Source organism: Xiphophorus maculatus, chromosome 1 (assembly GCF_002775205.1).
Source record: "Xiphophorus maculatus strain JP 163 A chromosome 1, X_maculatus-5.0-male, whole genome shotgun sequence".
In the NCBI taxonomy this organism is placed as follows: Eukaryota; Metazoa; Chordata; class Actinopteri; order Cyprinodontiformes; family Poeciliidae; genus Xiphophorus; species Xiphophorus maculatus.
In genome coordinates, this window is record NC_036443.1 from 30,604,854 (window position 1) to 30,631,794 (window position 26,941).

At 37.7% G+C, this 26,941-nt stretch overlaps 3 protein-coding genes across 3 annotated transcripts; all 3 read left to right on the plus strand.

Moving 5' to 3' along the window:
• Window positions 1-700: 700 nt before the first annotated feature.
• On the plus strand, window positions 701-26,633 carry LOC111608522 (L-rhamnose-binding lectin CSL3-like). Its single transcript, XM_023333277.1, has 12 exons — window positions 701-750; window positions 991-1,009; window positions 1,217-1,280; window positions 1,368-1,500; window positions 1,605-1,708; window positions 6,052-6,128; window positions 6,313-6,366; window positions 6,571-6,598; window positions 6,736-6,804; window positions 6,894-7,023; window positions 7,135-7,238; window positions 26,474-26,633. Coding segments are annotated over exons 1-11 (783 nt in total). The 5' UTR covers window positions 701-748; the 3' UTR covers window position 7,238; window positions 26,474-26,633.
• LOC111608541 (L-rhamnose-binding lectin SML-like) lies at window positions 7,653-12,322 on the plus strand. The gene is made up of 7 exons (XM_023333359.1): window positions 7,653-7,668; window positions 7,733-7,749; window positions 10,293-10,311; window positions 10,517-10,579; window positions 10,667-10,799; window positions 10,904-11,007; window positions 11,974-12,322. The coding sequence occupies exons 1-7, from the start codon at window positions 7,653-7,655 to the stop codon at window positions 11,997-11,999; spliced, it is 378 nt and encodes a 125-aa protein (XP_023189127.1). The 3' UTR covers window positions 12,000-12,322.
• On the plus strand, window positions 15,156-21,571 carry LOC111608600 (L-rhamnose-binding lectin CSL3-like). The gene is made up of 11 exons (XM_023333592.1): window positions 15,156-15,208; window positions 15,313-15,371; window positions 16,253-16,268; window positions 16,381-16,484; window positions 18,929-19,011; window positions 19,248-19,301; window positions 19,542-19,560; window positions 19,766-19,828; window positions 19,916-20,048; window positions 20,153-20,256; window positions 21,223-21,571. Exons 1-11 carry the CDS (start codon window positions 15,156-15,158, stop codon window positions 21,246-21,248), a joined length of 714 nt encoding a protein of 237 aa, XP_023189360.1. The 3' UTR covers window positions 21,249-21,571.
• Window positions 26,634-26,941: the final 308 nt, after the last annotated feature.

Genomic DNA, 26,941 nt, shown 5'->3' on the forward strand with positions numbered 1-26,941 from the left:
CTTTATGAGACCTTTACCCTACTTCATGTTGTCAGAAGGTTTCTATGTGGATAATATTATTAATTCTTCAGTTTAGCTGCACTAAACCTTCAGTGTTGCTAGTGAAACTGAATCAAAAACATGAGAATATAAAATAATATTGTTATACTTGCACACAATTAATAGAGGGCATCAAACTTATACAATTTTAAAGCACATTTTTACAGTTACTTGAATCATCTAAGCATAGCACTGAAATATTTCCATAATCTGATAAAACCTGACACATTCCTGCCTCACCCATCACCAACCTGGAGTTCTGGTCAGAAAACCTCAACAGGACGAATTGTTGCCTGGATAAAGACATTTTGTTCCTCTGTCAGATCATCAATGAAGGTTTATAAACCCTCCATTCCCTGGTTGAAGGCACACTACTGCTAGTGAATCTGGTTTCTGCTGCTGCTTTGATTCTTCATCACAACAAGGTAAAATTTGACTGAACAAACCCAAAAAAGCTGCTTACAATTCTGTTCTTCTAATATATGTTATGATAAATTCTAGTTCTGATTCTCAGAGACATGAAAACTTGTTTCCATCATGTTTATATTGATGGATGAAATGTATGATTTGGTTCAGCAGCTTGTTGAAAATGTAGAAAATCATCTAATATTTTGAGTCATATTTCAGAGTAACTGAATGTTTCTTATCTTCATACAGATGAAATTTGTTCTTTTTACTTTGTTCCTTTGTGGATTCATCCTGGAAATCAATGTGAGTGAAAATCTTCTCTTCTGTTTGCTGTTTAGAAAATCAGTTGTTAAAAATCTACATTTTGTGTTTTTATGTCTTTATTTTGATTGTATGTGAAACAGGCAGTGAAACACAGAAATGTGTCTGTATGAACAGCAGATAAACGATGATAACTTTATCTTCAATCAACTCTAAAAACTTTGAAGACAAAAAAGTTTTTAAAAGTAATTATTTTTTATATCTGTCTCTCTTGGTTAACAGGGAAAAAGTTCATCAGGAGGTTTGTGCTTTAATCTTTCTGGTGTTTTGAGTTCACAAGGTGGCGCTGCAGGTTTTAGTATGAAGACAAGCTGGGCATGAAGGCTGATGTTGAATGTTCATCATTTATTGGATCTAAAACTGTTAAACATGAATTTATCTTTAGTTCGTGGGTGTTTGGACTTTTCTGTGTCCTGATATGAATATGATCTGAATGTCTCATATGCAGCATGGCTCCCAGAGAAAAAAATCCCTTGTTGCCTGTGAAGGAACAGTGGCTCGACTCCACTGTGGTAAGGTCACTGGTTTCACTGGTCGGTTCTGGAGCATTACACCATGAATACATTCAGGTTTCCAACATTTCCTCTTCGCTCTGGCAGAAGAAGGTCAGGCTATCTATGTGACCAGTGCTACATACGGACGCACTGATAAGAAGACTTGCAGCGCTGGTAGACCGGCCGACCAGCTAAAGAACACTGAATGCTTCACATACGCAGAGGAAGTTGGTGAGAGGTACAGAGCTTCAGTATTTCCTGAAGGTTTATCAAACTGTATGTGAATGAGTGAATGAGGAGGACTAAGAAAGGCAAATCGCTGACTTTGATCTGAATCCACAGATGCAACGGGAAACAGTGGTGTAAAGTCAAAGCCAGTAACTATGTGTTCGGAGATCCCTGCTATGGAACCTACAAGTACCTGGAGGTGGAATATATTTGTTACGGTGAGTTCAGGCTCTCACTTCACTAAAATCCTTCTCAAAACAGGAACAGCTTCAACAAGTTGTTGCAACACAAACAGCAACTTTATGGATGTTGTTCCTGCTCATTTGAATGTTGTGCCTTTTCTAAACAAGAAGCCATCAGTAGCAGCTTTATTCACTTTTTTGTTTAGCCTGATTAACAAACCCAGGATCTTAAATTGGTAAATAATTAAATACATAAAAAATTTGCTTTCCTTAAACTTTAAAAAATACTCTGTGCTAAATTCAGTTGTTATTTTTATTTATCTCTTTGTTTTTGTTTCCTTTGACTCTTTTTTAGTTAAAAGATAGAAATCACCATAATGTCATAAAAATTATTTCTTCAGGTTTGGACAACCCTGACCGCCCTCCTCATGAGACTGTCTTGGTCAGAGGCTTCTCCAGACTCGCTGTAATACAGACTGCTACAAGAGATCTCTACTGCCAAAAGCCATCAGCATCTACACTGTAAAATCTAATTAGTTATCAATAACTCAAAAAGCATGTAAACTGACTGCCCTTAACAAAACAAGTACATAAAAGTACATATTTTAAGTTGCACCAACTAGTGCATCCTTTGGAGAGTACACTTACAGATGAGTTAAAGCAGCTCAACCCATCAAGCACTTAAATCAAGAGCCACCTGCCTCAAATATCTATGCATAAATCAAAACAGGTTCCAATCTTCTGAGTCCAAATCCAAAAATACTTTATTGATTCCAAGTGGAAATTAAATGTTGTTGTAACTTATTAATTCAAATTTTTCAGTTCTTCTTGATGCTGATGGCTGTTGACAGGAATGATCTCCTATAGCAGTCTGTATTACAGTAAATCTGAAGAAGCCTCTGACTGAACACACTGTTTTCCCAAGACAGTCTGAAGAGGTTGTCAGGGTTCATAGTTTCTTGATTTTATGAATAATCCTCTGTGCATCATCATCATGTCCAGAGGTTCCCCAGTCGTGCCCAGAATAGAAGCAGAAGTCGCCTTCTTCATCAGGATGCTGATGAAGACTCTGGTGCTGCTGCCCCAACAGATGATGGCTGAAGACAACAAACTGAGAGAAGATCTGCAGCATCTTGTTGAAAACCTGGAAGGATCTTAGCGTCCTCAAGAAGCTGACAGAAAATAATCTGAATTACAATTAAACATAACAAATAAAGTAATATCACAGATTATAGCTTTGAGAATCTTTTTATTTTTCTTCCTGTTGTATCAAACTTAAAGACAGTTTTTCTCTCCAACTGCTTCTCTTTGTAAACTTCTTCAGCCAAAATAAAACAAAAAGCTGAAAGAGGAATATGTACATGTCCTTACTTTAAATAATTAAGTTTTTAAGATTAACAATGTATTCCTCTCATTTCACAGGAGCTAGGCTGGTAGCTGAACTCTGCTGGCAAACACCAAACTGTTAGCAAGCAACCCTTGTCAGTGTTTGTAGTTAGTAACAAATATATCCATGAATGACTTTTTGTTATTTCACCTTCAATGAAACGCTGGTAAATACAAACTGAATGTTCCCATAACTGAGTGGCTCTTAGATGCTCATGTGAGAACTTAGCAAGCAGGTTGTGTAGAAGTCACTGGGGCCACGACCAAGTGGAACTGGGAGAACTCAGAGTACAATAATCCACATGAACATCACATCTAGAAGTGGATATTAATGAATAGTTCTACATCACCCAGTTCTACAGTCATTCTCTGAGAGAACAGACTTTAAACTACTGCTGGTAGTTTATAAATCACTGAACGGATCAAATATCTGCTGCTGCAGGATCAACCTTCCAGACCTCTCAGCTTCTGTTTCTGGTTCTGCTCTGGATCAGAACCAGAACCAAACATGGAGAAGCAGCATTCAGCTTCTATGCACCACAATTCTGGAACCAACTTCCAGAAAACTTCAAAACAGCCAAAACACTGAGTACCTTTAAGTCAAGGCTAAAACCCACCTGTTTAAAGTTGCTTTTAACCATAATGAATGGAACACTGATCAACATGATATTGATGATTATTGATGATCGCTCTGTTTTTATGACTTTTTGTTTTTCTGTTTTATGATGTAAAAAGTTTTTTTGGTGAAATGTGCTATACAAATAAACTTGATCGATTGATTTGCAATAGACCACCAGAAGGCCCAAAACTCTGATAGTAGTTTTATGTTTTGATTCCTATATAACAGAAAACCCACACATGCACACGCCCACCGCACCCATACATGCGCACACACACACACACACACACATGCCCACACATGCACAGACACACATATGTTTGTCTCTCTATCTTTGCAGGGACTTTCCATTGACTTCGATTAATTTCTACAACCCAACCCTAACCAAAACTCAATACACATCCTAGTCCTAAACCTAACTCTTAACCCAAAAACACAATTTCCCCTTGTGGGGGCCAAGTCCTGGTCCCCACAAGGGGCAGTGTCTCCACAATGTAATATGTGTCAAGAAAATGGTCCCACAATGCATCAAATACCTGTTGCTCAAACACTTGGTTGTGTGTGTGTGTGTTTGTGTGTTTCATTGACAGACCAAGCATTCAGTCACCATCACATACCTTACTGTAACCCAAAATCAGCATTTTACCTCATGGGGACCAAGAGATGTCCCCACAATGTAGAGGGACTAAAGGTTACCATGAACACATAAAAACCTGGTTCACACACACACACACACACACACACACACACACACACACACACACACACACACACACACACACACACACACACACACACACACACACACACACACACACACACACACACACACACACACACACACACACACACACACACACACACACACACACACAGGCCGGTCTGTCAGGATCTCCCAGGCCTTTTTCTCTCCACAGTTCGCTCCTGGGCTGCTGCATTATTAACATAAGAAAAACTCCAGAGGACAAACAAATCTGGGTATTTAAATCTTATTTCTGAAAAGTAAAGAAAAGACTCACATGTTAGTTTTGCTTACGGCAGTAACTCAGGATTGTGCTCCTTGTGTTAATGGAGGAGTGTGTAAATGGCTTTGCATTGTTCAAGAGCCTTTCCTTCACTGAGGAGCTCAAGTAGTTGAAGAAAAACTCCAAGGAATCTTTAAAATAACGTGCAGAATGGCCAGGTCCACTTTAATTGTGACCAGAGTGAGTAAGGGGAAGGCTTGGGGTCAGAAGGAGGTCAATCCTGAAGCTACTTCTTCACATTTCTGATTATTAGAGCTTATTTAACCTTTTGCTGTTTCCTGGTTGTCAGAATGTTAACGTCAGGCTTAAGGTGTTAGTTTGGAAAAACCAGTTGGATTTTATGCTGTTGCTAAACAAAACTGTTCTTATTCTCCCTGAAATGTTTGCCTTAAACATTTTATCTTTGAGAAGAAGCTCTTATCATTAGATATCACACCATTCATACAAGATATTTATGCCTAAATCTTAATCCGTTTGTAGTTTATAGCATGTTGCTGATGCTTATGGGGATCTCATTCAACATAAATATTCATAAACATAAATGTGAGCCTCCAGTCCCAGACAAAGCAGCACAGACTCTGGTGCAGAAACATCCACATCACAGTTACAGATAATTTTCTCTCTGTGCTTTTCCAGAATCCCAAGGCCTTAGAAACGACTTGGTGACCATTTCCAGACTCAAATAGCAAAGATTTATTTCTTCTCTCTTCCTAAATGTATTTACGTCATGGCATGATAAATAAAGCTATATTTCAACAAAATCTATAGAGAGGATTGAAATTAATTCATCATTTAAAACAGCATTTTGTAGTTACTGGAATCAACTTTGCATGACACTGAAATTTGTCCACAATCTGACAAAACTGAGAAAAAGCAAATTCAGAAGGAATCGTTAGCTCCAACATGTTTCCAGAGATATTAGTAAGGTTTTAAATATTGAACTCATCCAAGAGTAAAATAACTGGGATTTCATAGAGCAGATAAAGACATTAATGGTTTATGATTCCTGTATAAAACCAGAGAGCAGATGGAGACGGCTGACAGAATCACGATCCACATCAAGGCCAAGAATCTTTGTTAACAGAAAATCCCACCTGGCTGCTGCAGCCAGTAACTAAAACCCAACTGGGATTTTCCATCCCAACATTTTCAGTCTGGTGTACCTGCTAGCTGGGCTGGGGGCTATAAAGAGATGATCAGTGATTTATCAACAGGAATGAGGAGAAAAGGCTTCAGGTGTGACACACCCATCACCAACCTGAACTTCTGGTCAGAAAAACTCAACAGGCTGAATTGTTGAAGGAGTAAAGACATTTTGTTCCTCTGTCAGATCATCAGTGAAGGTTTATAAACCCTCCATTCCCTGGTTGAAGGCACACTGCTGCTAGTGAGTCCTGCTGCTGCTTGGATTCTTCATCACAACAAGGTAAAATTTGACTTAAAACTGGAAAATTAATAGTAAGATTAAGTCTTGCAAAAAACTTTATGTTCATATTTATTAATTCAACTGTGCCATTTAGTTTAGCAGATTGTTGAAAATATTTTAGCAAATCATTGAGTTTTTCTCAGTCATATCTCAGAGTAACTGAATGTTTCCTATTTTCATACAGATGAAATTCGTCCTTTTTACTTTGTTCCTTTGTGGATTCGTCCTGGAAATCAATGTGAGTGAAAACCTTCTCTTCTCTTTGTGGTTTGAATATCTGTTGTTAAAAACATTATTTTACTGGTTTTATTTAGCAATTATAGTTTTCTTGTCATTCAAATTTTAACCAGATTTTAATTTGATGCTTACATCTCTAAGGAGCTTGAAGTAAAAATCCTGCCGTTTCTATTTGTGATTCATTTTGTTGTTTTTTTTTTAACAGGCTGGACGTGGTTTTCAAAAACCGAAAAGTTAGTTTTGCAAGTTTTAGTATGAACACAAGATTATTTAATCTGAAATTATGAAACATAAATTTTGCTTTGGGTCATGGATAGCTGAACTTTTCAGTGTATTGATATTAATATGATCTGAATCTCTCATATAACAGAACCAAGGTCATTTGGAGGAATAAAAACTGTTGTGGCATGTGAGGGATCAGAGGCTCACTTATCGTGTGGTAAGGTTACTGGTTTTACTGGTTGTTCTGGAGCATTACACCATGAATACTTTCAGATTTCCAACATTTCGTCTTCTGTCTTCCAACAGCGCATGAGGATATATTTGTGATCAGTGCTAAATATGGACGCAGCGATCGGATGACGTGCTCCGTTGGGATACCTGCAGAGCAGACGAAGAACACTAATTGTGCTACAAAGGCAGAATCCGTGTTTCAGAAGTACAGAGCTTCAATCTTTCCTAAAGGGTTTTCTAACTGGATATTAATTAACAAATCCAAGAAACTGCAAATCACAATTTCTAGGAAACTGACCTTGATGTGAATCCACAGATGCGAGGGGAAATCAACGTGCAATGTCTTAGCCAGCAGCTCTGTGTTCGGAGATCCCTGTGTTGGGACCTACAAGTACCTGGATGTGATATATCTATGTTAAAGTGAGTTTATGGTCTAACTTCACTAAAATATTTCTAAAATTCAAGAACATTGAAAAGCATTAATGTCACATTTGTTTTATTCAGCTGATTTAAATTTCCTTTTTTTTATCTTGAAGAAACTCCATTAGTAGCAGCTTAATTTACCACGTTTTTAACCTGATTAACAAACCCAGCTTTTCAATTAGGAAATGAATTAGGTGAAATAATCTTTTTAGGATTCTCAATTCATCCATATTTCCAAGGTTTCCTTTTTTATTTTTCATTTTCATTCATTTTTTGTTTTTTATATGTATTTATTTTATTTATTAATTTGTTTATTCCTGTTTTTTGATTCCTCGAATTTCTTTCTTTCTTTTTTAAATAAAAAAAGTTAGCATCCCATAATAAAATATCAAGACTCGGAGTTTGGTTGCCATGGCGATCCTGTGGAGTAGGTTTTGTCCAAACTCTGTAGTCTGGTTAAAAATTTTCCCTCATCCGCTTTAATGTTCCAGTCCAGCTCAGTAACACAGTCAGTAGCACTAATGCCTTGCAGCAACAAGGTCCTGGGTTTGAATCCTAGCCTGGGTCATTCTGCATTTACTTAGAAAGAATATATTTAATTTTTACACCAAAGACAGAAAACCAGCCTTGACTCTCCAGAGGCCTTGTTGCAGCTTTAGAACTGGTGATATTTCACTTTCTGATGTCTAAAATGCATTCTGCTGAAACGATATTGTTAATATTTCCATGTTTTCAGTTCCATCTGCAACTGAATAAAGCGACGATCAGATCTGCTGTGCTGAGGATGAAATGCATCATAATCAGTACATCTACAGACGTGATCCACTGATGTGCAGCTTCATCTGTCTTCAGTTTCTTTTTATGTTTACTTAGCATTTTATTTGTTTTTCTTCTCCAATCTTCATCTTTTTTTGCTTCTATTTCAACTTTCCTCAATAAACCTAACTTGCATTTACATTTTGCTCAGTTTGTTTTGCTTTGTTCGCTACAAACAGCCTGATGGGGACGAAAACTTTGACAAACTCCTTCCAAACTATGAAGGTAGTTTAAAAACTGTTTCCAGCCTGAACAGGAAGGAACATGTGGAGGAAGTTGGTTGAATGTCTGTGAGAACGCTGCCTGCTGTCATCTGGATCAGATCAAGATGGCCGCCAACCAGAAGTGACACATTTAGGATGTTTTTTTGTTTACACACAAAAACTAGCATTTTTATTTTTGCCAAACGTTGCATATACTTTCACGCCATTAGTTTTACCTTCCATATTTAATGTGGTCATGGTTGGCTGAGGTTTGTGGGGCTTATTTACAAAAATGGAAAAATGCTTCATCCGACCTCCAAACTTTAAAAAGTTCCTAAAACATCACACTCTCATTCAAATGAGCTCAGATTTTTAGAATGCTTCTTTGGATTGTTCTCAACATTTCATACACTCTATGTTTGGCCATATCTCCATATGCCTCACTCTGGGTTTTTTCACAAGTTTGTACTTAACACAAATATCTGTATCTTTCTCAATCCTTTGACTATCCTAACTAAATTGCTCCCAATAGTGGGACATGTCAGCCTTAGTTATTCTGCAAAGTTTGGCAACAGTCAAATTCACATTTATCTTGGGCAGCAGCATGTCTGAACATGAACATATTTTAGCCTCATCTAACTTTATCTAAGGGGAATTCCAAGTTTAAATGAACCTTATAAGCTATAATATTTATTTGACCATAGTAGGATTTGTATTTGGTTTATATTTCTGTTTTGTCTCATTTCAATTTCACTCCTTTCTGCATTAAATCCTCTTCACATTCAACAGATCCTTGTAGGAAGTAATGCAAGACAGTTTAACTGACTGAGATCATCAATAAAGCACTGATGTACATTTCAACAGTACATTGCACCCAGTATACTGTTGCACATTGGCACTGTCCTGATGGAGAAAACAGGACAGAAAACAAGAACAGCTGATCCAAACGGAGAGTTCTCTACATCATCACAACAGCTGATAACCATGGAACCAACTGGACAACAACAGCTGCACACTGCTGCACAGCAGATAACCAACCAGCTGGATATCTGACATGTGAAGAGACCAAACTAGCTCTACACCTGTCGTTTCCCAGAATGCATCTGGCCCCTACCAGTAATCTGCTTTTACAGTTTGGCTGCACTTTACCCTGAGTGTTGCTAGTGAAACTGAATCAAAAACATGGATACTAAAAATAAATTCATACTGTTAAATTTATAAAATTTTAAAGCACATTTTTACAGTTACTTGAATCATCTAAGCACAGCACTGAAATATTTCCATAATCTGATAAAACCTGACACATTCCTGCCTCACCCATCACCAACCTGGAGTTCTGGTCAGAAAACCTCAACAGGACGAATTGTTGCCTGGATAAAGACATTTTGTTCCTCTGTCAGATCATCAGTGAAGGTTTATAAACCCTCCATTCCCTGGTTGAAGGCACACTGCTGCTAGTGAATCTGGTTTCTGCTGCTGCTTTGATTCTTCATCACAAGATGGTAAAATTTGACTGAACAAACCCAAAAAAAGCTGCTTACAATTCTGTTCTTCTAATATATGTTATGATAAATTCTAGTTCTGATTCTCGGAGACATGAAAACTTGTTTCCATCATGTTTATATTGATGGATGAAATGTATGATTTGGTTCAGCAGCTTGTTGAAAATGTTGTAGAAAATCCTCTAATATTTTGAGTCATATTTCAGAGTAACTGAATGTTTCTTATCTTCATACAGATGAAATTTGTTCTTTTTACTTTGTTCCTTTGTGGATTCATCCTGAAAATCAATGTGAGTGAAAATCTTCTCTTCTGTTTGCTGTTTAAAAAATCAGTTGTTAAAAATCTACATTTTGTGTTTTTATGTCTTTATTTTGACTGTATGTGAAACAGGCAGTGAAACACAGAAATGTGTCTGTATGAACAGCAGATAAACGATGATAACTTTATCTTCAATCAACTCTAAAAACTTTGAAGACAAAAAAGTTTTTAAAAGTAATTATTTTTTATATCTGTCTCTCTTGGTTAACAGGGAAAAAGTTCATCAGGAGGTTTGTGCTTTAATCTTTCTGGTGTTTTGAGTTCACAAGGTGGCGCTGCAGGTTTTAGTATGAAGACAAGCTGGGCATGAAGGCTGATGTTGAATGTTCATCATTTATTGGATCTAAAACTGTTAAACATGAATTTATCTTTAGTTCGTGGGTGTTTGGACTTTTCTGTGTCCTGATATGAATATGATCTGAATGTCTCATGCAGCATGGCTCCCAGAGAAAAAATCCCTTGTTGCCTGTGAAGGAACAGTGGCTCGACTCCACTGTGGTAAGGTCACTGGTTTCACTGGTCGGTTCTGGAGCATTACACCATGAATACATTCAGGTTTCCAACATTTCCTCTTCGCTCTGGCAGAAGAAGGTCAGGCTATCTATGTGACCAGTGCTACATACGGACGCACTGATAAGAAGACGTGCAGCGCTGGTAGACCGGCCGACCAGCTAGAGAACACTGAATGCTTCACATACGCAGAGGAAGTTGGTGAGAGGTACAGAGCTTCAGTATTTCCTGAAGGTTTATCAAACTGTATGTGAATGAGTGAATGAGGAGGACTAAGAAAGGCAAATCGCTGACTTTGATCTGAATCCACAGATGCAACGGGAAACAGTGGTGTAAAGTCAAAGCCAGTAACTATGTGTTCGGAGATCCCTGCTATGGAACCTACAAGTACCTGGAGGTGGAATATATTTGTTACGGTGAGTTCAGGCTCTCACTTCACTAAAATCCTTCTCAAAACAGGAACAGCTTCAACAAGTTGTTGCAACACAAACAGCAACTTTATGGATGTTGTTCCTGCTCATTTGAATGTTGTGCCTTTTCTAAACAAAAAGCCATCAGTAGCAGCTTTATTCACTTTCTTCTTTAGCCTGATTAACAAATCCAGGATCTTAAATTGGTAAATAATTAAATACATAAAAAATTTGCTTTCCTTAAACTTTAAAAAATACTCTGTGCTAAATTCAGTTGTTATTTTTATTTATCTCTTTGTTTTTGTTTCCTTTGACTCTTTCTTAGTTTAAAGATAGAAATCACCATAATGTCATAAAAATTATTTCTTCAGGTTTGGACAACCCTGACCGCCCTCCTCATGAGATTGTCTTGGTCAGAGGCTTCTCCAGACTCGCTGTAATACAGACTGCTACAAGAGATCTCTACTGCCAAAAGCCATCAGCATCTACACTGTAAAATCTAATTAGTTATCAATAACTCAAAAAGCATGTAAACTGACTGCCCTTAACAAAACAAGTACATAAAAGTACATATTTTAAGTTGCACCAACTAGTGCATCCTTTGGAGAGTACACTTACAGATGAGTTAAAGCAGCTCAACCCATCAAGCACTTAAATCAAGAGCCACCTGCCTCAAATATCTATGCATAAATCAAAACAGGTTCCAATCTTCTGAGTCCAAATCCAAAAATACTTTATTGATTCCAAGTGGAAATTAAATGTTGTTGTAACTTATTAATTCAAATTTTTCAGTTCTTCTTGATGCTGACGGCTGTTGACAGGAATGATCTCCTATAGCAGTCTGTATCACAGTAAATCTGAAGAAGCCTCTGACTGAACACACTCTTTTCCCAAGACAGTCTGAAGAGGTTGTCAGGGTTCATAGTTTCTTGATTTTATGAATAATCCTCTGTGCATCATCATCATGTCCAGAGGTTCCCCAGTCGTGCCCAGAATAGAAGCAGAAGTCGCCTTCTTCATCAGGATGTTGATGAAGACTCTGGTGCTGCTGCCCCAACAGATGATGGCTGAAGACAACAAACTGAGAGAAGATCTGCAGCATCTTGTTGAAAACCTGGAAGGATCTTAGCGTCCTCAAGAAGCTGACAGAAAATAATCTGAATTACAATTAAACATAACAAATAAAGTAATATCACAGATTATAGCTTTGAAAATCTTTTTATTTTTCTTCCTGTTGTATCAAACTTAAAGACAGTTTTTCTCTCCAACTGCTTCTCTTTGTAAACTTCTTCAGCCAAAATAAAACAAAAAGCTGAAAGAGGAATATGTACATGTCCTTACTTTAAATAATTAAGTTTTTAAGATTAACAATGTATTCCTCTCATTTCACAGGAGCTAGGCTGGTAGCTGAACTCTGCTGGCAAACACCAAACTGTTAGCAAGCAACCCTTGTCGGTGTTTGTAGTTAGTAACAAATATATCCATGAATGACTTTTTGTTATTTCACCTTCAATGAAACGCTGGTAAATACAAACTGAATGTTCCCATAACTGAGTGGCTCTTAGATGCTCATGTGAGAACTTAGCAAGCAGGTTATGTAGAAGTCACTGGGGCCACGACCAAGTGGAACTGGGAGAACTCAGAGTACAATAATCCACATGAACATCACATCTAGAAGTGGATATTAATGAATAGTTCTACATCACCCAGTTCTACAGTCATTCACTGAGAGAACAGACTTTAAACTACTGCTGGTAGTTTATAAATCACTGAACGGATCAAATATCTGCTGCTGCAGGATCAACCTTCCAGACCTCTCAGCTTCTGTTTCTGGTTCTGCTCTGGATCAGAACCAGAACCAAACATGGAGAAGCAGCATTCAGCTTCTATGCACCACAATTCTGGAACCAACTTCCAGAAAACTTCAAAACAGCCAAAACACTGAGTACCTTTAAGTCAAGGCTAAAACCCACCTGTTTAAAGTTGCTTTTAACCATAATGAATGGAACACTGATCAACATGATATTGATGATTATTGATGATATTGATGATCGCTCTGTTTTTATGACTTTTTGTTTTTCTGTTTTATGATGTAAAAAGTTTTTTTGGTGAAATGTGCTATACAAATAAACTTGATCGATTGATTTGCAATAGACCACCAGAAGGCCCAAAACTCTGATAGTAGTTTTATGTTTTGATTCCTATATAACAGAAAACCCACACATGCACACGCCCACCGCACCCATACATGCGCACACACACACACACACACATGCCCACACATGCACACACACACATATGTTTGTCTCTCTATCTTTGCAGGGACTTTCCATTGACTTCGATTAATTTCTACAACCCAACCCTAACCAAAACTCAATACACATCCTAGTCCTAAACCTAACTCTTAACCCAAAAACACAATTTCCCCTTGTGGGGGCCAAGTCCTGGTCCCCACAAGGGGCAGTGTCTCCACAATGTAATATGTGTCAGGAAAATGGTCCCACAATGCATCAAATACCTGTTGCTCACACACTTGGTTGTGTGTGTGTGTGTTTGTGTGTTTCATTGACAGACCAAGCATTCAGTCACCATCACATACCTTACTGTAACCCAAAATCAGCATTTTACCTCATGGGGACCAAGAGATGTCCCCACAATGTAGAGGGACTAAAGGTTCCCATGAACACATAAAAACCTGGTTCACACACACACACACACACACACACACGCACACACACACACACACACACACACACACACACCCACACACACACACACACACACACACAGGCCGGTCTGTCAGGATCTCCCAGGCCTTTTTCTCTCCACAGTTCGCTCCTGGGCTGCTGCATTATTAACATAAGAAAAACTCCAGAGGACAAACAAATCTGGGCATTTAAATCTTATTTCTGAAAAGTAAAGAAAAGACTCACATGTTAGTTTTGCTTACGGCAGTAACTCAGGATTGTGCTCCTTGTGTTAATGGAGGAGTGTGTAAATGGCTTTGCATTGTTCAAGAGCCTTTCCTTCACTGAGGAGCTCAAGTAGTTGAAGAAAAACTCCAAGGAATCTTTAAAATAACGTGCAGAACGGCCAGGTCCACTTTAATTGTGACCAGAGTGAGTAAGGGGAAGGCTTGGGGTCAGAAGGAGGTCAATCCTGAAGCTACTTCTTCACATTTCTGATTATTAGAGCTTATTTAACCTTTTGCTGTTTCCTGGTTGTCAGAATGTTAACGTCAGGCTTAAGGTGTTAGTTTGGAAAAACCAGTTGGATTTTATGCTGTTGCTAAACAAAACTGTTCTTATTCTCCCTGAAATGTTTGCCTTAAACATTTTATCTTTGAGAAGAAGCTCTTATCATTAGATATCACACCATTCATACAAGATATTTATGCCTAAATCTTAATCCGTTTGTAGTTTATAGCATGTTGCTGATGCTTATGGGGATCTCATTCAACAGAAATATTCATAAACATAAATGTGAGCCTCCAGTCCCAGACAAAGCAGCACAGACTCTGGTGCAGAAACATCCACATCACAGTTACAGATAATTTTCTCTCTGTGCTTTTCCAGAATCCCAAGGCCTTAGAAACGACTTGGTGACCATTTCCAGACTCAAATAGCAAAGATTTATTTCTTCTCTCTTCCTAAATGTATTTACATCATGGCATGATAAATGAAGCTATATTTCAACAAAATCTATAGAGAGGATTGAAATTAATTCATCATTTAAAACAGCATTTTGTAGTTACTGGAATCAACTTTGCATGACACTGAAATTTGTCCACAATCTGACAAAACTGAGAAAAAGCAAATTCAGAAGGAATCGTTAGCTCCAACATGTTTCCAGAGATATTAGTAAGGTTTTAAATATTGAACTCATCCAAGAGTAAAATAACGGGATTTCATAGAGCAGATAAAGACATTAATGGTTTATGATTCCTGTATAAAACCAGAGAGCAGATGGAGACGGCTGACAGAATCACGATCCACATCAAGGCCAAGAATCTTTGTTAACAGAAAATCCCACCTGGCTGCTGCAGCCAGTAACTAAAACCCAACTGGGTTTTTCCATCCCAACATTTTCAGTCTGGTGTACCTGCTAGCTGGGCTGGGGGCTATAAAGAGATGATCAGTGATTTATCAACAGGAATGAGGAGAAAAGGCTTCAGGTGTGACACACCCATCACCAACCTGAACTTCTGGTCAGAAAAACTCAACAGGCTGAATTGTTGCCTGGATAAAGACATTTTGTTCCTCTGTCAGATCATCAGTGAAGGTTTATAAACCCTCCATTCCCTGGTTGAAGGCACACTGCTGCTAGTGAGTCCTGCTGCTGCTGCTGCTTGGATTCTTCATCACAACAAGGTAAGATTTGACTTAAAACTGGAAAATTAATAGTAAGATTAAGTCTTGCAAAAAACTTTATGTTCATATTTATTAATTCAACTGTGCCATTTAGTTTAGCAGATTGTTGAAAATATTTCAGCAAATCATTGAGTTTTTCTCAGTCATATCTCAGAGTAACTGAATGTTTCCTATTTTCATACAGATGAAATTCGTCCTTTTTACTTTGTTCCTTTGTGGATTCGTCCTGGAAATCAATGTGAGTGAAAACCTTCTCTTCTCTTTGTGGTTTGAATATCTGTTGTTAAAAACATTATTTTACTGGTTTTATTTAGCAATTATAGTTTTCTTGTCATTCAAATTTTAACCAGATTTTAATTTGATGCTTACATCTCTAAGGAGCTTGAAGTAAAAATCCTGCCGTTTCTATTTGTGATTCATTTTGTTGTTTTTTTTTTTAACAGGCTGGACGTGGTTTTCAAAAACCGAAAAGTTAGTTTTGCAAGTTTTAGTATGAACACAAGATTATTTAATCTGAAATTATGAAACATAAATTTTGCTTTGGGTCATGGATAGCTGAACTTTTCAGTGTATTGATATTAATATGATCTGAATCTCTCATATAACAGAACCAGGGTCAGTTTGCAGGAATAAGAACTGTTGTGGCATGTGAGGGATCAGAGGCTCACTTATCGTGTGGTAAGGTTACTGGTTTTACTGGTTGTTCTGGAGCATTACACCATGAATACTTTCAGATTTCCAACATTTCGTCTTCTGTCTTCCAACAGCGCATGAGGATATATTTGTGATCAGGTGCTAAATATGGACGCAGCGATCGGATGACGTGCTCCTATGGGATACCTGCAGAGCAGACGAAGAACACTAATTGTGCTACGAGGCAGAATCCGTGTTTCAGAAGTACAGAGCTTCAATCTTTCCTAAAGGGTTTTCTAACTGGATATTAATTAACAAATCCAAGAAACTGACAAATCACAATTTCTAGGAAACTGACCTTGATGTGAATCCACAGATGCGAGGGGAGATCAGCGTGCGATGTCTTAGCCAGCAGCGCTGTGTTCGGAGATCCCTGTGTTGGGACCTACAAGTACCTGGAGGTGCTATATCTATGTGAAAGTGAGTTTATGGTCTAACTTCACTAAAATATTTCTAAAATTCAAGAACAACATTGAAAAGCATTAATGTCACATTTGTTTTATTCAGCTGATTTAAATTTCCTTTTCTTTATCTTGAAGAAACTCCATTAGTAGCAGCTTAATTTACCATGTTTTTAACCTGATTAACAAACCCAGCTTTTCAATTAGGAAATTAATTAGGTGAAATAATCTTTTTAGGATTCTCAATTCATCCATATTTCCAAGGTTTCCTTTTTTATTTTTAATTTTCATTCATATTTTGTTTTTTATATGTATTTATTTTATTTATTAATTTGTTTATTCCTGTTTTTTGATTCCTCGAATTTCTTTCTTTCTTTTTTAAATAAAAAACGTAAACATCCCATAATAAAATATCAAGACTCGGAGTTTGGTTGCCATGGCGATCCTGTGGAGTAGGTTTTGTCCAAACTCTGTAGTCTGGTTAAAACTTTTCCCTCATCCGCTTTAATGTTCCAGTCCAGCTCAGTAACACAGTCAGTAGCACTAATGCCTTGCAGCAACAAGGTCCTGGGTTTGAATCCTAGCCTGGGTCTTCTGCATTTACTTAGAAAGAATATATTTAATTTTTACACCAAAGACAGAAAACCAGCCTTGACTCTCCAGAGGCCTTGTTGCAGCTTTAGAACTGGTGATATTTCACTTTCTGATGTCTAAAATGCATTCTGCTGAAACGATATTGTTAATATTTCCATGTTTTCAGTTCCATTTGCAACTGAATAAAGCGACGATCAGATCTGCTGTGCTGAGGATGAAATGCATCATAATCAGTACATCTACAGACGTTGATCCACTGATGTGCAGCTTCATCTGTCTTCAGTTTCTTTTTATGTTTACTTAGCATTTTATTTGTTTTTCTTCTCCAATCTTCATCTTTTTTTGCTTCTATTTCAACTTTCCTCAATAAACCTAACTTGCATTTACATTTTGCTCAGTTTGTTTTGCTTTGTTCGCTACAAACAGCCTGATGGGGACGAAAACTTTGACAAACTCCTTCCAAACTATGAAGGTAGTTTAAAAAACTGTTTCCAGCCTGAACAGGAAGGAACATGTGGAGGAAGTTGGTTGAATGTCTGTGAGAACGCTGCCTGCTGTCATCTGGATCAGATCAAGATGGCCGCCAACCAGAAGTGACACATTTAGGATGTTTTTTTGTTTACACACAAAAACTAGCATTTTTATTTTGCCAAACGTTGCATATACTTTCACGCCATTAGTTTTACCTTCCATATTTAATGTGGTCATGGTTGGCTGAGGTTTGTGGGGCTTATTTACAAAAATGGAAAAATGCTTCATCCGACCTCCAAACTTTAAAAAGTTCCTAAAACATCACACTCTCATTCAAATGAGCTCAGATTTTTAGAATGCTTCTTTGGATTGTTCTCAACATTTCATACACTCTATGTTTGGCCATATCTCCATATGCCTCACTCTGGGTTTTTTCACAAGTTTGTACTTAACACAAATATCTGTATCTTTCTCAATCCTTTGACTATCCTAACTAAATTGCTCCCAATAGTGGGACATGTCAGCCTTAGTTATTCTGCAAAGTTTGGCAACAGTCAAATTCACATTTATCTTGGGCAGCAGCATGTCTGAACATGAACATATTTTAGCCTCATCTAACTTTATCTAAGGGGAATTCCAAGTTTAAATGAACCTTATAAGCTATAATATTTATTTGACCATAGTAGGATTTGTATTTGGTTTATATTTCTGTTTTGTCTCATTTCAATTTCACTCCTTTCTGCATTAAATCCTCTTCACATTCAACAGATCCTTGTAGGAAGTAATGCAAGACAGTTTAACTGACTGAGATCATCAATAAAGCACTGATGTACATTTCAACAGTACATTGCACCCAGTATACTGTTGCACATTGGCACTGTCCTGATGGAGAAAACAGGACAGAAAACAAGAACAGCTGATCCAAACGGAGAGTTCTCTACATCATCACAACAGCTGATAACCATGGAACCAACTGGACAACAACAGCTGCACACTGCTGCACAGCAGATAACCAACCAGCTGGATATCTGACATGTGAAGAGACCAAACTAGCTCTACACCTGTCGTTTCCCAGAATGCATCTGGCCCCTACCAGTAATCTGCTTTTACAGTTTGGCTGCACTTTACCCTGAGTGTTGCTAGTGAAACTGAATCAAAAACATGGATACTAAAAATAAATTCATACTGTTAAATTTATAAAATTTTAAAGCACATTTTTACAGTTACTTGAATCATCTAAGCACAGCACTGAAATATTTCCATAATCTGATAAAACCTGACACATTCCTGCCTCACCCATCACCAACCTGGAGTTCTGGTCAGAAAACCTCAACAGGACGAATTGTTGCCTGGATAAAGACATTTTGTTCCTCTGTCAGATCATCAGTGAAGGTTTATAAACCCTCCATTCCCTGGTTGAAGGCACACTGCTGCTAGTGAATCTGGTTTCTGCTGCTGCTTTGATTCTTCATCACAAGATGGTAAAATTTGACTGAACAAACCCAAAAAAAGCTGCTTACAATTCTGTTCTTCTAATATATGTTATGATAAATTCTAGTTCTGATTCTCGGAGACATGAAAACTTGTTTCCATCATGTTTATATTGATGGATGAAATGTATGATTTGGTTCAGCAGCTTGTTGAAAATGTTGTAGAAAATCCTCTAATATTTTGAGTCATATTTCAGAGTAACTGAATGTTTCTTATCTTCATACAGATGAAATTTGTTCTTTTTACTTTGTTCCTTTGTGGATTCATCCTGAAAATCAATGTGAGTGAAAATCTTCTCTTCTGTTTGCTGTTTAAAAAATCAGTTGTTAAAAATCTACATTTTGTGTTTTTATGTCTTTATTTTGACTGTATGTGAAACAGGCAGTGAAACACAGAAATGTGTCTGTATGAACAGCAGATAAACGATGATAACTTTATCTTCAATCAACTCTAAAAACTTTGAAGACAAAAAAGTTTTTAAAAGTAATTATTTTTTATATCTGTCTCTCTTGGTTAACAGGGAAAAAGTTCATCAGGAGGTTTGTGCTTTAATCTTTCTGGTGTTTTGAGTTCACAAGGTGGCGCTGCAGGTTTTAGTATGAAGACAAGCTGGGCATGAAGGCTGATGTTGAATGTTCATCATTTATTGGATCTAAAACTGTTAAACATGAATTTATCTTTAGTTCGTGGGTGTTTGGACTTTTCTGTGTCCTGATATGAATATGATCTGAATGTCTCATGCAGCATGGCTCCCAGAGAAAAAATCCCTTGTTGCCTGTGAAGGAACAGTGGCTCGACTCCACTGTGGTAAGGTCACTGGTTTCACTGGTCGGTTCTGGAGCATTACACCATGAATACATTCAGGTTTCCAACATTTCCTCTTCGCTCTGGCAGAAGAAGGTCAGGCTATCTATGTGACCAGTGCTACATACGGACGCACTGATAAGAAGACGTGCAGCGCTGGTAGACCGGCCGACCAGCTAGAGAACACTGAATGCTTCACATACGCAGAGGAAGTTGGTGAGAGGTACAGAGCTTCAGTATTTCCTGAAGGTTTATCAAACTGTATGTGAATGAGTGAATGAGGAGGACTAAGAAAGGCAAATCGCTGACTTTGATCTGAATCCACAGATGCAACGGGAAACAGTGGTGTAAAGTCAAAGCCAGTAACTATGTGTTCGGAGATCCCTGCTATGGAACCTACAAGTACCTGGAGGTGGAATATATTTGTTACGGTGAGTTCAGGCTCTCACTTCACTAAAATCCTTCTCAAAACAGGAACAGCTTCAACAAGTTGTTGCAACACAAACAGCAACTTTATGGATGTTGTTCCTGCTCATTTGAATGTTGTGCCTTTTCTAAACAAAAAGCCATCAGTAGCAGCTTTATTCACTTTCTTCTTTAGCCTGATTAACAAATCCAGGATCTTAAATTGGTAAATAATTAAATACATAAAAAATTTGCTTTCCTTAAACTTTAAAAAATACTCTGTGCTAAATTCAGTTGTTATTTTTATTTATCTCTTTGTTTTTGTTTCCTTTGACTCTTTCTTAGTTTAAAGATAGAAATCACCATAATGTCATAAAAATTATTTCTTCAGGTTTGGACAACCCTGACCGCCCTCCTCATGAGATTGTCTTGGTCAGAGGCTTCTCCAGACTCGCTGTAATACAGACTGCTACAAGAGATCTCTACTGCCAAAAGCCATCAGCATCTACACTGTAAAATCTAATTAGTTATCAATAACTCAAAAAGCATGTAAACTGACTGCCCTTAACAAAACAAGTACATAAAAGTACATATTTTAAGTTGCACCAACTAGTGCATCCTTTGGAGAGTACACTTACAGATGAGTTAAAGCAGCTCAACCCATCAAGCACTTAAATCAAGAGCCACCTGCCTCAAATATCTATGCATAAATCAAAACAGGTTCCAATCTTCTGAGTCCAAATCCAAAAATACTTTATTGATTCCAAGTGGAAATTAAATGTTGTTGTAACTTATTAATTCAAATTTTTCAGTTCTTCTTGATGCTGACGGCTGTTGACAGGAATGATCTCCTATAGCAGTCTGTATCACAGTAAATCTGAAGAAGCCTCTGACTGAACACACTCTTTTCCCAAGACAGTCTGAAGAGGTTGTCAGGGTTCATAGTTTCTTGATTTTATGAATAATCCTCTGTGCATCATCATCATGTCCAGAGGTTCCCCAGTCGTGCCCAGAATAGAAGCAGAAGTCGCCTTCTTCATCAGGATGTTGATGAAGACTCTGGTGCTGCTGCCCCAACAGATGATGGCTGAAGACAACAAACTGAGAGAAGATCTGCAGCATCTTGTTGAAAACCTGGAAGGATCTTAGCGTCCTCAAGAAGCTGACAGAAAATAATCTGAATTACAATTAAACATAACAAATAAAGTAATATCACAGATTATAGCTTTGAAAATCTTTTTATTTTTCTTCCTGTTGTATCAAACTTAAAGACAGTTTTTCTCTCCAACTGCTTCTCTTTGTAAACTTCTTCAGCCAAAATAAAACAAAAAGCTGAAAGAGGAATATGTACATGTCCTTACTTTAAATAATTAAGTTTTTAAGATTAACAATGTATTCCTCTCATTTCACAGGAGCTAGGCTGGTAGCTGAACTCTGCTGGCAAACACCAAACTGTTAGCAAGCAACCCTTGTCGGTGTTTGTAGTTAGTAACAAATATATCCATGAATGACTTTTTGTTATTTCACCTTCAATGAAACGCTGGTAAATACAAACTGAATGTTCCCATAACTGAGTGGCTCTTAGATGCTCATGTGAGAACTTAGCAAGCAGGTTATGTAGAAGTCACTGGGGCCACGACCAAGTGGAACTGGGAGAACTCAGAGTACAATAATCCACATGAACATCACATCTAGAAGTGGATATTAATGAATAGTTCTACATCACCCAGTTCTACAGTCATTCACTGAGAGAACAGACTTTAAACTACTGCTGGTAGTTTATAAATCACTGAACGGATCAAATATCTGCTGCTGCAGGATCAACCTTCCAGACCTCTCAGCTTCTGTTTCTGGTTCTGCTCTGGATCAGAACCAGAACCAAACATGGAGAAGCAGCATTCAGCTTCTATGCACCACAATTCTGGAACCAACTTCCAGAAAACTTCAAAACAGCCAAAACACTGAGTACCTTTAAGTCAAGGCTAAAACCCACCTGTTTAAAGTTGCTTTTAACCATAATGAATGGAACACTGATCAACATGATATTGATGATTATTGATGATATTGATGATCGCTCTGTTTTTATGACTTTTTGTTTTTCTGTTTTATGATGTAAAAAGTTTTTTTGGTGAAATGTGCTATACAAATAAACTTGATCGATTGATTTGCAATAGACCACCAGAAGGCCCAAAACTCTGATAGTAGTTTTATGTTTTGATTCCTATATAACAGAAAACCCACACATGCACACGCCCACCGCACCCATACATGCGCACACACACACACACACACATGCCCACACATGCACACACACACATATGTTTGTCTCTCTATCTTTGCAGGGACTTTCCATTGACTTCGATTAATTTCTACAACCCAACCCTAACCAAAACTCAATACACATCCTAGTCCTAAACCTAACTCTTAACCCAAAAACACAATTTCCCCTTGTGGGGGCCAAGTCCTGGTCCCCACAAGGGGCAGTGTCTCCACAATGTAATATGTGTCAGGAAAATGGTCCCACAATGCATCAAATACCTGTTGCTCACACACTTGGTTGTGTGTGTGTGTGTTTGTGTGTTTCATTGACAGACCAAGCATTCAGTCACCATCACATACCTTACTGTAACCCAAAATCAGCATTTTACCTCATGGGGACCAAGAGATGTCCCCACAATGTAGAGGGACTAAAGGTTCCCATGAACACATAAAAACCTGGTTCACACACACACACACACACACACACACGCACACACACACACACACACACACACACACACACCCACACACACACACACACACACACACAGGCCGGTCTGTCAGGATCTCCCAGGCCTTTTTCTCTCCACAGTTCGCTCCTGGGCTGCTGCATTATTAACATAAGAAAAACTCCAGAGGACAAACAAATCTGGGCATTTAAATCTTATTTCTGAAAAGTAAAGAAAAGACTCACATGTTAGTTTTGCTTACGGCAGTAACTCAGGATTGTGCTCCTTGTGTTAATGGAGGAGTGTGTAAATGGCTTTGCATTGTTCAAGAGCCTTTCCTTCACTGAGGAGCTCAAGTAGTTGAAGAAAAACTCCAAGGAATCTTTAAAATAACGTGCAGAACGGCCAGGTCCACTTTAATTGTGACCAGAGTGAGTAAGGGGAAGGCTTGGGGTCAGAAGGAGGTCAATCCTGAAGCTACTTCTTCACATTTCTGATTATTAGAGCTTATTTAACCTTTTGCTGTTTCCTGGTTGTCAGAATGTTAACGTCAGGCTTAAGGTGTTAGTTTGGAAAAACCAGTTGGATTTTATGCTGTTGCTAAACAAAACTGTTCTTATTCTCCCTGAAATGTTTGCCTTAAACATTTTATCTTTGAGAAGAAGCTCTTATCATTAGATATCACACCATTCATACAAGATATTTATGCCTAAATCTTAATCCGTTTGTAGTTTATAGCATGTTGCTGATGCTTATGGGGATCTCATTCAACAGAAATATTCATAAACATAAATGTGAGCCTCCAGTCCCAGACAAAGCAGCACAGACTCTGGTGCAGAAACATCCACATCACAGTTACAGATAATTTTCTCTCTGTGCTTTTCCAGAATCCCAAGGCCTTAGAAACGACTTGGTGACCATTTCCAGACTCAAATAGCAAAGATTTATTTCTTCTCTCTTCCTAAATGTATTTACATCATGGCATGATAAATGAAGCTATATTTCAACAAAATCTATAGAGAGGATTGAAATTAATTCATCATTTAAAACAGCATTTTGTAGTTACTGGAATCAACTTTGCATGACACTGAAATTTGTCCACAATCTGACAAAACTGAGAAAAAGCAAATTCAGAAGGAATCGTTAGCTCCAACATGTTTCCAGAGATATTAGTAAGGTTTTAAATATTGAACTCATCCAAGAGTAAAATAACGGGATTTCATAGAGCAGATAAAGACATTAATGGTTTATGATTCCTGTATAAAACCAGAGAGCAGATGGAGACGGCTGACAGAATCACGATCCACATCAAGGCCAAGAATCTTTGTTAACAGAAAATCCCACCTGGCTGCTGCAGCCAGTAACTAAAACCCAACTGGGTTTTTCCATCCCAACATTTTCAGTCTGGTGTACCTGCTAGCTGGGCTGGGGGCTATAAAGAGATGATCAGTGATTTATCAACAGGAATGAGGAGAAAAGGCTTCAGGTGTGACACACCCATCACCAACCTGAACTTCTGGTCAGAAAAACTCAACAGGCTGAATTGTTGCCTGGATAAAGACATTTTGTTCCTCTGTCAGATCATCAGTGAAGGTTTATAAACCCTCCATTCCCTGGTTGAAGGCACACTGCTGCTAGTGAGTCCTGCTGCTGCTGCTGCTTGGATTCTTCATCACAACAAGGTAAGATTTGACTTAAAACTGGAAAATTAATAGTAAGATTAAGTCTTGCAAAAAACTTTATGTTCATATTTATTAATTCAACTGTGCCATTTAGTTTAGCAGATTGTTGAAAATATTTCAGCAAATCATTGAGTTTTTCTCAGTCATATCTCAGAGTAACTGAATGTTTCCTATTTTCATACAGATGAAATTCGTCCTTTTTACTTTGTTCCTTTGTGGATTCGTCCTGGAAATCAATGTGAGTGAAAACCTTCTCTTCTCTTTGTGGTTTGAATATCTGTTGTTAAAAACATTATTTTACTGGTTTTATTTAGCAATTATAGTTTTCTTGTCATTCAAATTTTAACCAGATTTTAATTTGATGCTTACATCTCTAAGGAGCTTGAAGTAAAAATCCTGCCGTTTCTATTTGTGATTCATTTTGTTGTTTTTTTTTTTAACAGGCTGGACGTGGTTTTCAAAAACCGAAAAGTTAGTTTTGCAAGTTTTAGTATGAACACAAGATTATTTAATCTGAAATTATGAAACATAAATTTTGCTTTGGGTCATGGATAGCTGAACTTTTCAGTGTATTGATATTAATATGATCTGAATCTCTCATATAACAGAACCAGGGTCGTTTGCAGGAATAAGAACTGTTGTGGCATGTGAGGGATCAGAGGCTCAAATATCGTGTGGTAAGGTTACTGGTTTTACTGGTTGTTCTGGAGCATTACACCATGAATACTTTCAGATTTCCAACATTTCGTCTTCTGTCTTCCAACAGCGAATGAGGATATATTTGTGATCGGTGCTATATATGGACGCAGCGATCGGATGACGTGCTCCTATGGGATACCTGCAGAGCAGACGAAGAACACTAATTGTGCTACGAGGGCAGAATCCGTGTTTCAGAAGTACAGAGCTTCAATCTTTCCTAAAGGGTTTTCTAACTGGATATTAATTAACAAATCCAAGAAACGACAAATCACAATTTCTAGGAAACTGACCTTGATGTGAATCCACAGATGCGAGGGGAGATCAGCGTGCGCTGTCTTAGCCAGCAGCGCTGTGTTCGGAGATCCCTGTGTTGGGACCTACAAGTACCTGGAGGTGCTATATCTATGTGAAAGTGAGTTTATGGTCTAACTTCACTAAAATATTTCTAAAATTCAAGAACAACATTGAAAAGCATTAATGTCACATTTGTTTTATTCAGCTGATTTAAATTTCCTTTTCTTTATCTTGAAGAAACTCCATTAGTAGCAGCTTAATTTACCATGTTTTTAACCTGATTAACAAACCCAGCTTTTCAATTAGGAAATTAATTAGGTGAAATAATCTTTTTAGGATTCTCAATTCATCCATATTTCCAAGGTTTCATTTTTTATTTTAAATTTTCATTCATATTTTGTTTTTTATATGTATTTATTTTATTTATTAATTTGTTTATTCCTGTTTTTTGATTCCTCGAATTTCTTTCTTTCTTTTTTAAATAAAAAACGTAAACATCCCATAATAAAATATCAAGACTCGGAGTTTGGTTGCCATGGCGATCCTGTGGAGCAGGTTTTGTCCAAACTCTGTAGTCTGGTTAAAACTTTTCCCTCATCCGCTTTAATGTTCCAGTCCAGCTCAGTAACACAGTCAGTAGCACTAATGCCTTGCAGCAACAAGGTCCTGGGTTTGAATCCTAGCCTGGGTCTTTCTGCATTTACTTAGAAAGAATATATTTAATTTTTACACCAAAGACAGAAAACCAGCCTTGACTCTCCAGAGGCCTTGTTGCAGCTTTAGAACTGGTGATATTTCACTTTCTGATGTCTAAAATGCATTCTGCTGAAACGATATTGTTAATATTTCCATGTTTTCAGTTCCATTTGCAACTGAATGAAGCGACGATCAGATCTGCTGTGCTGAGGATGAAATGCATCATAATCAGTAACATCTACAGACGTTGTGATCCACTGATGTGCAGCTTCATCTGTCTTCAGTTTCTTTTTATGTTTACTTAGCATTTTATTTGTTTTTCTTCTCCAATCTTCATCTTTTTTTGCTTCTATTTCAACTTTCCTCAATAAACCTAACTTGCATTTACATTTTGCTCAGTTTGTTTTGCTTTGTTCGCTACAAACAGCCTGATGGGGACGAAAACTTTGACAAACTCCTTCCAAACTATGAAGGTAGTTTAAAAACTGTTTCCAGCCTGAATAGGAAGGAACATGTGGAGGAAGTTGGTTGAATGTCTGTGAGAACGCTGCCTGCTGTCATCTGGATCAGATCAAGATGGCCGCCAACCAGAAGTGACACATTTAGGATGTTTTTTTGTTTACACACAAAAA